We start from the raw sequence: 12,968 nt of genomic DNA, 5'->3' as shown, positions 1-12,968 counted from the left end.
ATTTATTTTACTTCCCATAGTTAACCGCTTGTTGATACAATTCAGAAATAGCATATCATCATGGCCGCTTCAATTTACGCCCATCTAGAGTTTAATCTGGATATCAAATAGACATGTTAGAATCAATGCCCTAGATTCCTCTGTTTTACTGTACACCCAGGGTGAATGATCACTGTATTTCACAGAATAGAAAATCTGTGAACCATATTAGGTTATAAATGACTGAAAATTAAAATAATAAACAATCAAACTGTGATCTCCAGCATTTATTAAAATCTTTTAAAGTTCATAAACGACAACAAAGTTACTGTAGAATTTATCGCATACAGCTAGCATACAACAGCATGTCCTCAGTCTAAATGAAATACAAAAGATTTTAACATTTTTTATACAAAGAGTTTTTCTTTAATTTATTAATGTGATGATATATTTTTATTACATAAAATTTGCTACAGCAAAGTATCTTATACTTTTCTTGTACATATGTAAATATGGGTGGACAAAGGCTGCAATCAGTGTCAACCTCCTAATGACGTTGTGCAAAAATGTTTGACAACCTAAAGACATACAGAATGTTGGATGGTACAGCTCATACTGGTTTGTAAAATGTCTACAAAGGCTTTTCTTAAAGGAGTGTCATACAGATTAAAAGGATGTAATGTCAATGGTTCATCTGCACTGACATTCAAACAAATACAATAGCTATGTATCAATATAGATCGGTTTTAATAAAAACGAGTCATCCTTGTATGCATGTAAATTGATCATAAAATATGAGCCTAGTTTATTTTAAACTGTTTAGATGTGCTGTTTTAAAGACAGGTCACTGAGATATCCAGAATCAAGTGTACAAATAAAAATAGTATGGATAAGTTTAAAAGCAAAAAATAATGTGCTGAGCGACTGATTATTAATAAACACTGAAATAAATGTGTAAAAGTGCCAAAAGCTAGTACATGGCAGCAGTATCTTAAGTCAGTTGGTGAGAGTATACAAGCCCAAATTCTTACATCTGTGTGATCATACATTCTGTTTCATTGAAAGGAAGTAGGTTAGAAATGAAGACACAACGTAACTAAGAAAACAACTGTGGCGGTTTTTAACTATGTCTCTTTTACACATGAATGAAGCACTGTAATTAAAAATCAAATGTTCATAGCAGTTCTCCATCCTCAGTTTACTAATATAGTATACCAGAATAAAAACTTGGCAATAACCTCTTTTATTTTAACAGCTAACAAAACAAAACAACTATATTCATCTAGCAATGCATCCATATTACTTCGGATTTGCTAAACCCACTTGTTTCCTCATAGCTAATGGCAGAGCACTTTTTGATTTTGTTTTTTAAACCAATGCCTTAAGTTAACAAAAAAGGGCATTAAACTAGGAATACTTTAGGAGACACAACATTGGCTTTTTTTTAGTTAGCCATATTCTGTTACAATACTGACCAAAACTTCTTTTAAGAGTTTAGGGTTTATGGTGTTAAAAACCCATTTAATACCTACTGACTGAAATGCTGGTAATTTACTTGGTTAAATATGGTCTGGGACCCGGTGGAACTGTTCCTGCTCAATGAGATTGCGTACTTCCCATGGCACAGTCAGGTTATGGCATATTTACCTACTGCCCAGCTGAGGAATACAAAGGAAGGAGGCAGTGAAGAGAACTGCAGGTATGTAGAAAACCAAGACACAAGGTCTAGCTACTGTCCCCTACTTAAGCTGTCCAATTTATGCTAATTTTGGTCAAGCTCCAAAAAGTAATGTTTTTAAGTTAATTTAGCATAGACTTATGTGGCGATAAATACTACCTTCAAAAATGCTAAAAATGTTGGCTAGATTTAGTCTGAGCTACCAAAAATATATATATATATAGAATCAACTGTAGTCTCAGATACAAGACAGACAAGAAGTATTGGCTGGCACAGACTAGAAGCAACACTTATCTTTCACTTCAGTCTAAATCACAGTAGCCGCAACACCTTCCATTCCACTCACACAAATACGTTATTCAAAATAAAATGGAGCATTCTTGGGTAAAAAACTACTTCATTTTAAAAGGGGGAACTGAACATTACACAGAATCAAATGAAACGACAGAAACCAAAGATAAGTAGGAAAGTGGTCTAGTATTCTGTGATACAGCAAAACAGTGCTTGCTTAATTGTGCCTAGTTATAAGGGTTGGTGCAAACTGCACACATGGAAGATGGCAATAAAGACCTCAGTCAGCTTTGTGGAATGAAGTAACTAGGTAACTGTTTTGACATATGACTGTCTCAGCTTCACCTCATCAGTTAATAGAGTGCAAAGATCCCAATGTAAGTCCTGATGTCATCTTGTCTTCTTACACATACTAAAAATCAGCAAATTCTTTTGCACATTTCTCTGTTAGAGACACACGAATATCTTCTTCTTCATAGTCATCAAAGTTGCTGGTATCTCCAGGTCCTCTGCACTTTGGTATAAATGGCGCTTCTACCTATATTTGAGAGAAAAATCATGTAAGATGTCAGTTTAAAAGAGCAGACAAGTAAAAATCTACCTTTTAGATTTACTGATATGGTAACAGGCATAAAAAAAACCTTGATCCTCCACCAGCACTTCTTTATCACTGGCAAGTGAGAAAGCTTAATCAGAATAACTTTACCCAATATAATCCATTATCACATTTACTTAGGGCTTTCTAAAACGAACATATCAAGAAGCGTCTAGATGCATGCATAGAAATTTAAAAACATCATATCACTTATTGACAGACGTTCAACAAAAATTACTTTCGTCCAGAGAAAGATTACCACCCTTCTCAGTCACCATCTCAAACAAAAGCCTAAGCAAATACAGCTATTTCTTATGCTGCACTTGGAAGGTAAAAAACTCAGATTCCAACAGACAAGGGAAAATGAATTCCCTGTTGAGAATATTCTGCTTCCTGGAGATGATAAAGATAGAGATAATGCAGTGAGGACTGCATGCAAGAGAATCTATCACAATGGTCGAAGAGATGGAAAAAAGGACTCCTGGCTAGCAGCACTACCTAGGGGTCCCGGGACAATTTGGGATCCAAACTTCCCAGATTAAAAAAAACCCATCCAAAAGACTGGGCAATATCCAATAACAGGAGCACACATCACTTCAGCTGAAGCTGCCTGACACTTCTCTTTCTTACTAGCACCTTGTCTGCATTGAACATCAACTAGTTTGCTCTCATTCATGCCCCTATCTCAGCCAGGCATTAGGAAAGAAGAGAGCTTGCACTGAATATAATGGAAGGGTGTGTAATGGGGGGTGGGGGAGGGGTGTATTGTGAATCATCAGCATATATACCGGCTCAAAATCCACATCTTTTCACCATCTCCCCCAGCAGCTTCACATACATGTTGCTCAAACATATAACTTTCAGGACCCCTCATGACAATTGTTCCACATTATTCAGAGAGCTCCCGAAGATGAAAAAGTCTGTTTAAATGAGAAGCGAGAGCCCATCCAACCAGTCCTAGAATTAGGACATAATCAATGATATGAAGGGGTACTGAAAGATTAAAAAAATCCAAGGAACTCCTTCGCTGTAGTTATTTTTATGAGGAGAACAATGATGTCATCTCCATAACACACTCAACAGTTTAGCTTTAGCATGTCTCAAAAGGCTGACTCCTGTGATTAGATGAAGTACTGTATATACTTGTTCATAAGCCGAATATTTCTGGTAAAAAAGTAATGCATCAAAGAGCGGGGGTCGGCTTATAAATAGGCCTACACCAAAATTTGATGATTTTAAACTTTATGGAATCATTGAATTGAATATCTAATACATTGTTGTTTGTTTACCTGGCGCGTCTGCAGGCATAGAGCCCCTCAGCTCCCAGTGTCCGCAGTTCGCCGTTCCCAGCCAATGGGAGCTGCAGGAAGTGGCACGCCAGTTCCTGCAGCTCCCACTGGCTGGGAACAGCGAACCGCGGACCCTGGGAGCTGAGGGGCTCTGTGCTTGTGAATGCTCCAGGTAAACAAAACGTCCAGGCCCCCTAGCAGCTTACCCTAGCAGGCCAGGAGCCAAATATAGACCCTGAAATATAGGGTTGGCTTATGAAAGGGTCATACAGTCTTTGCTATTTTTACCTAACCATCTTGGGCGGTTGGCTTATAAACGAATGGGCTAATGAACGAGTATATACGGTAATTGGTTGGGTTTAACAGTTAGATAGGTCAGACTACACTGTTTAAATAAACAAACAAACAAACAAACAAACACACACCAAGGTTGTTTCTATTCCTTCCAAAGATATTATTCACACTATTCAATATAAATAAGCTCAGAGACTCCTCTGTAATTTTCCCTACAATTAATTCTAAGAGTAAAATTGAAATGAATGAGCAGATTCACCTCATCTGGGTAAGTTCATTAATCAGCTCCTTTTTGCAGATGCTCTAAAAGACATATTACTGCCTCTTGTGAATGAAGAGCATTAAAGATGGATATTAGAAAGAGGTATATTTGAGGTTAGAAAATATGATTTATGAGGGAAGTTTGAAAGAACTGAGCATGTTTAGTTTAGGGAGGGCATGAGAGAGGGAGGGCATGATAACAGTCTTCAAACAGGTAAAGGTTGTTATAAAGGGGACAGTGATCAAAACCAAACATCTGTTGAAAAAACAAACACAGCAGGGCAGATTATCCAATAAGTTCTTGGAATGTATGTGAGACCATTTTTTTATGTCAGAAGGTGGAGAAAGCTACTAGGGGAGAGGCTGTTCTAGATTTGAGTTTGACAAATAGGGAGGAACTAGTTGAGAATTTGAAAGTGGAAGGCACTTTGGGTCAGTGATCATGAAATGATTGAGTTCATGATTCTAAGGAATGGTAGGAGGGAAAACAGCACAATAAAGATAATGGATTTCAAGAAGGCAGACCTTAGCAAACTCAGGGATTTGGTAGGTAAGATCCCATGAGAAGCAAGTCTAAGGGGAAAGGCAGTTCAAGAGAGCAGGCAGTTTTTCAAAGAGCCATTATTAAGAGCAAAAGAGCAAACTATCCTACTACATAGGAAAGATAGGAAGCATGGCAAGACACCATCCTGTCTTAACCAGGAGATCTTCAATGATCTGACACTCAAAAAGAGTCCTACAAAAAGTGGAAACTAGGTCAAATTACAAAGGATGAGTATAAGCAAATAACACAAGGATGTAGGGATAAAATTAGAAAGGCCAAGGCACAAAATAAGATTAAATTAGTTAGAGACATAAAAGGTAACAAAAAAACATTCTACAAATACATTAGAAGCCAGAGGAAGACTAAGAACACGGTAGGCCTGGTACTCAATTGGGGGGGGGGGGGAAATAACATAAAATGTGGAAATGGCAGAAGTGCCAAATGACTTATTTGTTTCAGTTTTCACCAAAAAATGTAGTAGCAATTGGACATCTAACTTAATGAAAGCCAGTGAAAATGAGGAAGGATCAGAGGCTAAAATAGGAAAGAACAAGTTAAAAATTAGTTAGACAAGTTAGATGTCTTCAGGTTACCAGGGCCTGATGAAATACATCTTAGAATACTCAAGGAGCTGACAGAGGAGATATCTGAGCCATTAGCAACTATATTTGAAAAGTCATGGAAGACATGAGAGATTCTGAAGGACTGGAAAAGGGCAAATATAATGCCAATCTATAAGAAGGGAAATAAGGACAACCCAGGGAATTACAGACCAGTCAGCTTAACTTCAGTAGCCAGAAAGATAAATGGAGCAAATAATTAAGCAATCAGTTTGCAAACACCTAGAAGATAATAAGGTGATAAGTAAGTCAGCATGGATTTATCAAGAACAAACTGTGTCAAACCAACCCAAGAGCTTTCTTTGACAGGGTAACAAGCCTTGTGGATGGGGCGGGGCAAGCAGTAGATGTGGTATATCTTGACTTTAGTACAGCTTTTGATACTGTCTCACAAGACCTTCACCTAAACGAACTACAGAAATACAACCTAGATGGAGCCACTATAAAGCAGGTGCATAACTGGTTGGAAAACTGTTCCCACAGAGTAGTTATCAGTGGTTCACAGTCAAGCTGGAAGGGCATATCGAGTGGGGTCCTGCAGGGATCAGTTCTGGGTCCAGTTCTGTTCAATATTTTCATCAATGATTTAGGTAATGGTATAGAGTGTACACTTATAAAGTTTGCGGACAACACCAAGCTGGGAGGGGTTGCAAGTGCTTTCGAGGACAGGATTAAAATTAACGTCTGGACAACCTGGAGAAATGGTCTGAAGTGAACAGAATGAACTTCAATAAGGATAAATGCAAAATACTACACTTAGGAAGGAACAATCAGTTGCACCCATACAAAATTGGAAATGACTGCCTAGGCAGGAGTACTGCAGAAAGGCATCCGGGAGTCATAATGGATCACAAGCTAAATATGAGTCAACAGTGTAACACTGTTGCCAAAAATAATAATAATAATAATAATAATAATAATAATAATAATAAAGCGAACATCATTCCGGGATGTATTAGCAGGAGTGGTGTAAGAGACATGAGAAGTAATTTTTCCGCTCTATTCTGTGCTGATTGGAATACTGGGTCGAATTCTGGGCGCCACACTGCAGGAAAGATGTGGACAAATTGGAGGAAGTCCAGACAAGAGCAACAAAGATTAAAAAAAAAAGAAAAAAAAAAAGAAAAGAAAAAAAAGACCTATGAGTGAAGATTGAAAACAAATTGTGTTTGTTTAGTCTGGAGAAGATAAGACTGAGAGGGGAACTTGATAACACTTTTCAAGTACATAAAAGGCTGTTACAATGAGGAGGTAGAAAAATTGTCCTCTTTAACCTCTGAAGATAGAACAAGAAGCAATGGACTTAAATTGCAGCAGAGATGGTTTAGGTTGGATACTAGGAAAAACTTCCTGTCAGGGAGTTAAGCACTGGAATAAATTGCTTAGGGGGGGGTTGAGGAATCTCCATCATTTTATTTTTTTAAGAACAGGTTAGACAAACAGCTGTCAGGATAGTTTAGGTATACTTAATTCTGCCTCACAGTGAATGCTAGCTGACCTCCTGAGGTCCCTTCCAGCTCAACATTTCTATGATTACAGTGCACCCCAGAGGCCTAGCAAAAGCACAACATGCTGCCATGTGGGAATCAAGTAAATCAGTCCTGAACATCAAGGCCTATGTTTGTTCCCTGTGGAGTGGCAAGAGCAACACACTTGTATATTATGTGATATCCTCCTATGGCCATGTTAGAAACAAAGTGGACAAGTTCCAAAGGGAGTTGAAACCATCTTCTTTGGCTCAAAGGACTGTCACTGCAACGTGAGGGCTTTCAGAATGGAGGGAAGGTATGCAGGACAAAAACTAAATCACGCAGCTTTATACAAAGGGAATATTGCATAGGTGAATACTATGGTGCATTCTTTGTTGACATCAAGGGATTCTGATATCTCACAACCACCCAGAAAGTAAAGCTGAAGTGGTTTGTGAGATCATAGAACTCAAAAGATACCTATACAGTTTTGGTATCAATGTTTTCCTATAGTGAAATCCTTATATTTAATTTGTTAGTCTCTAAGGTGCCACAAGTACTCCTGTTCTTTTTGCGGATACAGACTAACACGGCTGCTACTCTGAAACCTTATATTTAATGGAGAAGAGTAACATTTTTGTAAATTTTTATATTTTTTTTTATGATTTTGTTTGGTGATGTTTCCGCCGAACATTTTATGTCAGAGCCAGAATGTGTCTGTGCAACATACTGGTAGCCAAATAGTGTTTTTGCCATTTTTTGTTGCCTTTAAACCTTGCAATGGTTAATCTCATTTTAGACCCCAAATCATAGGGATCTCTGAGGATCACAACAAATCTGCCTGCTGGAATTTGTGTCAGTGAATCTGACAGACTGCCAAATATTTAAAAAGATTGCGAGCTGAAAACATCAGCTATTATTATTTAGTGTTAGATCATGACATTATGATCTGCATAGTGCAAGGGGTGGCATGTTTCTGCACTGACTTGGAAGATCCTGGGAGGGAGACAGTGACTCCCTGCTATGCTGGGGAGGGAGGAAACTATCTAGTGTTTATACCCAGTGCAGCTCTAACTTCCTGCGCCACACCTGCACTGGGATGGAGGGAAGTAGCAGCTCTGCAGAACTTGCTTCCTTTCCTGTACTGCCACCTTTGATGTAAACATACGCATGTCTGGACCACAGTAATACTCACTAAGATTTGTGAAGCTAGAAACCACAAATAGGAACAGGGCCGCATTGCACATGGCTTTGTACAAACATACATCCCTGCCCTCAAGGCAGGAAGGAAAAAGTGGGTGCTCAACAGCCTGAATATATACCTAACCTATGTAACCATATGTTCCTATTGCCATTACCCTCATTCTCCTTCCAGTTGTTTCCAAATTATTCCCTAACAAAAAACCAAACAGACTAAAATTGGGATTTTAAGCAGCGTTTATCAAAACCAGGGGCTTTTCTGCGGCCACAGCCCCTTGGGCTCTGTGTGTGTGTGTGTGGAGTAACACCCCTCCCTCTCCCTGTTGCTCTTGGATGCACCACCTTAGTGTTGGTTGCGGGGCTGCCAGCAGGGGTTGGGCCCTACTCCCCTCTGGAGACACCTGGGGGACAATGCTGGAGGAGCAGGCAGCCAGTGAGTTCCCCACCTTCCCAAGGGCGGTGGGGCTCAGGCTTTGGGCTCCAGTCCCAGGCTCCAGCTGCACAATGGCCGGCCCTAGGCTCCGGCTGCGTGGCTTCAGGCTCTAGCCCCCCTGCCTCCCTTAGCCCCTCATCCAGGGCTTAATTTGTCCCCAGGCTTGGCAGGGCTGAGTAAGTCTGCTGTGAAAAGTGATATTTGTATGTTAATATCACTTTTCTACAACGGACTTATTAGCTAGCAATAAATTACAATGATTTGAATGTGTATGTGTGCATATTTAATTGTTTTTCTTAAAGCTAATTAAGTATTTTAGGAAAAAGTGTGAGAGTGGCCACCAGCAAGAGTTGGTGGCCGCACTCTGATTGCCTCCAAAAAATTTGTCCTGGGAACCCCTGTTAGCTCAAATAAAAAGCCTGAGATGTTTATTTGCCCTTGCAATACAGGGTTATTTTTCACAATATTATTCTCAGATCCCTACCAGAGGAAATATCTGAAGGTGAGCTCACAAGAGAACAGGGATATGCAATGGAAATACTGCTCAGCCTTAATTAAAGCCGTATTACCAGGCACTGTTTTAATAAATACCTATGCATGCATAACAAGAGGCTCTGATCTTATCTGAAATATTAAATAACTGACTGTATTATGCACAAGTGTAACACAACAGTACTATTCATACCATTTTAGTTGCTAAGGAACTATCTTTTCATTATGCAGAGTAGGTCCAGTTTAGGCAAGTGACTTTACTATAAGAGAGCATTGGTGAAAACAAGTGACTGTGAAAAGATGGCGTCAAACATAATAGTTAATCTCTAGATTTCAATACAGCCTGAAATATTAATATTGTACTCTACTATTATTGTTTTAGCCTTCTAATAATATTTATTTCCCATAATAATTAATTGCAAAACCATTCTTCATTAGTATTCCAAATCCTTTACAAATGGTAATATAAAGTAGTGATATTTCTTGCTTCTGATAAAAAAAGTTTTCGACAACAATAGGATAGTGAGGTTAAGCATAGGTAACAAAATATTAAAATATTTAATTTATTATTATAGGAAAAAATCACAGAGGAATCCCCACTGCATATAAATTGTGTTCTAAACGGGCATTTAAAAACACAGAGAAGAGAGAATTACAATTTTGTAATGTTAAATCTTTTCTTAAAATGTCTCCACTTAACACAAAGAATGCAAGATGTGTTAATAGTACCCTGTCTTATAGTAATTAATACATTAGTGATTACAACAACTACTGTTCTGTCAATTTGTGCAACCAAACAACCAGTTTCTTTTTATAAACTATTGTCAGATTTTAGGTTTGGCCTTTAAAAGAATTTTTAAAATTATTATTATAGCAGCACTTTCACACCTCTGTTAGCATTTGAATAAGACACTAATATTCACTGAAGTATGTCACTTGACTGTAAAAACTCATTTATGACAAATGTCTCAAAATAAATTATTTCTGCTCTCAAAATTTTCAGAACAAAACCAATGAGATTTTAAAATTTTACTACTTCCTATTTAAAAGACAGAAAAATACTGGTTTAACCTAAGAAACTGTTCATTTCCTACGTGTATGTCATCTGGGAACTGGCTAATTTCCAGGTGCTTAGTGATGCTACAAAAGTGGCACTATGCCAGAGGGGAGCAGACTCTGGGAGCTGCTGGGAGGCAGGGCCTGCAGTAAGTCCCACCCTGCTTCACTCACTCTGTCAGGAACCAAATTTTCCCCTTCCACCAGCCTTCTCAGCAGTTGTATCTGTGATGAGAATTTTCTTAAGGTCTCATTCTGGTGCAACTCCAACAGTGGGAGCAATAGCGGGAGCCCTAGCATAGGCTTGCTGCCAGCATTTTCTGACCCGCTCAGAAGCTGAGCTGGTCTAGAAAACACTGTGGTAAAAATGCTGACATCCAACCAGGGCCAGATTTCCAATTAGGCACAGTAGGCACGTGCCTAGGGGCACCTAAAAGTGAAAAGTGGGTTAAAAGTTTCATTTTTTAAAGAAAACATGCTGTGGGCGGGGGGAGGGACGGGACAGAGATGCTGAACATGCTGTGCCTAGGGGCGTGTAAAGTGTAAATCCGGCCCTGCATCCAACCACTAGAAGGGCTCCCAACATTGCTACCACTGATGGAACTGCACTAGTGCTAGAAAAACAATTGGAGAATTTATAAGAAACCTTCTATGTATTCAAGATTAACGAGATCATCTTCTGCCTCAGAAGAAGACAGCAGAGGAAAGGTGTGAGACAGCAGAGGCTGGGTGCGTAATAGCAGAGGCTGGAGACAAATCCCTGGATTAAGACCAGAGCATCTCCATGCTGAAGAACAGGCTGGTTTCTGAGAAGAAGTAGGCAAAGAACGTAAAGGTTTCTTAGTGGGAGGGACAATTTCAGTAGCCATTATACGTTAAGGATTAAGTAGAAGTTAGAGGTGCAAGAAATAGCTCATTTTGAAGATGGGCAAGAAAGAAATTAGAGTAGAGCATGAACCATGCATTAGGGGAGCAGGGAAGTGCATGAGGTGCCCAGGATAAGTATACTGGTCCTTTGTAATTTAATGCATTCCTCAGGATTCTAAGGAATATCATGCTTTTCTCAGAACACCTGAATTTGATGGGTCAAATTTGCTAACTTTTCCATTCATAATACAATTTACAATACCCAACTTTGACTTTACTTAATGAAATCAGAAATACATATAACTTTAATTATTTAGATGAGAAAGTGCCTTACCTTTCTCTGATAAATGGCAATCCAATCTGTTGTAGCAAACCACTTGTGGTTCTTTATGTCATTTACACCATTCTTTAGATTTCCATATCGTTTGGTCAAGTCTACCTGGAGTAAATTTCTTAGTAGGTCCTTCAGGTCTGAACTGAAGTGTGATGGGAACCGTACCTAAAAAACACACCCATAAATTAACACCACAATATAGATTACATTTGTTTTTTCTCCCCCTTTGTGAAGTAAAGAGAACAATGCTCATGTAAATTAAAACTGTGGAGTCATTCTACACTTCTAATTATACATATCAGTTGGAGCACTTAGAGACAAATGGAGTTTAATTTAATTTAATTTAATTTAATTAATGGAGATATCCCATCTCCTAGAACTGGAAGGGACCTTGAAAGGTCATCGAGTCCAGCCCCCTGCCTTCACTAGCAGGACCAAGTACTGATTTTTGCCCCAGATCCCCAAGTGGCCCCCTCAAGGATTGAACTCACAACCCTGGGTTTAGCAGGCCAATGCTCAAACCACTGAGCTATCCCTCCCCCAAGTTAAGGTTGCTTATGCATTTTGATTTCAAAGGGCCTTTTCCAGTGGCATATAACTTTGTCAAATTTTCACTTCTTGGGCTGAAATTTTCTAGGTCTTGTCTGTCTCTGGATTATTTATTTCTTTATTTTGAATTTTTAGCATACAGTAGTGGTTTTGTAAGAACTAAGGCCTGGTCTACACTAGCAGGTTATGTCGAATTTAGCAGCGCTAAATCGAATTAACTCTGCACCCGTCCATACAACAAAGCTATTTAGTTCGACATAGAGGTCTCCTAAATTCGACTTCTGTACTCCTCCCCAACGAGGGGAGTAGCGCTAAATTCGACATGGCCATGTCGAATTAGGGTAGGTGTGGATGGAAATCGACGCTAATAGCTCCTGGAGCTATCCCACAGTGCACCACTCTGTTGACGCTCTGGACAGCAGTGCGAGCTCGGATGCTCTGACCAGACACACAGGAAAAGCCCCGGGAAAATTTGAATTCCTTTTCCTGTCTGGGCAGTTTGAATCTCATTTCCTGTTTGGACATCGTGGCGAGCTCAGCAGCACTGGCAACAATGCAGAGCTCTCCAGCAGAGATGGCCATGCAATCTCAGAATAGAAAGAGGGCCCCGGCATGGACTGATCGGGAAGTCTTGGATCTGATCGCTGTGTGGGGCGATGAGTCCGTGCTTTCGGAGCTGCGATCGAAAAGACGGAATGCAAAGATCTACGAGAAGATCTCCAAAGCCATGACAGAGAGAGGATACAGCCGGGATGCAACGCAGTGTCGCGTGAAAAATCAAGGAGCTGAGACAAGGCTACCAGAAGACCAAAGAGGCAAACGGGCGCTCCGGATCCCAGCCGCAGACATGCCGTTTCTACGAGGCACTGCATTCCATCCTAGGTGCGGCCGCCACCACTACCCCACCACTGACCGTGGACTCTGAGGATGGGATATTGTCCACGCCCGCTTCCTCTGAGATGGTAGTGGACGGGGAAGATGAGGAAGGAGATGAGGAGGACAAGGCAGTCGACAGCG

The 12,968-nt window shown here is 39.8% G+C and overlaps 1 protein-coding gene across 3 annotated transcripts in view; it reads right to left on the bottom strand.

Annotated features, from left to right (window-relative positions):
* Positions 1 to 251: 251 nt before the first annotated feature.
* The window catches only part of PRKACB (protein kinase cAMP-activated catalytic subunit beta), a 118,728-nt gene continuing 106,011 nt past the window's right edge, over positions 252 to 12,968 (bottom strand). For all 3 annotated transcript variants that reach the window (XM_005294436.5, XM_005294435.5, XM_005294438.5), the window contains exons 9-10: positions 11,403 to 11,567; positions 252 to 2,486 (exon numbers count right to left, since the gene is read on the bottom strand). In XM_005294436.5, coding sequence (XP_005294493.1) covers positions 2,361 to 2,486; positions 11,403 to 11,567 — 291 coding nt within the window. In that variant the 3' untranslated portion in view covers positions 252 to 2,360. The remainder of the gene's footprint in view (positions 2,487 to 11,402; positions 11,568 to 12,968) is intronic.

The sequence above is a fragment of the Chrysemys picta genome, chromosome 8 (genome assembly GCF_011386835.1).
Source record: "Chrysemys picta bellii isolate R12L10 chromosome 8, ASM1138683v2, whole genome shotgun sequence".
NCBI classification, from domain to species: Eukaryota; Metazoa; Chordata; order Testudines; family Emydidae; genus Chrysemys; species Chrysemys picta.
Note: the sequence above shows the minus strand (reverse complement) of the source record. Positions and strands in the feature narration are given on the sequence as shown.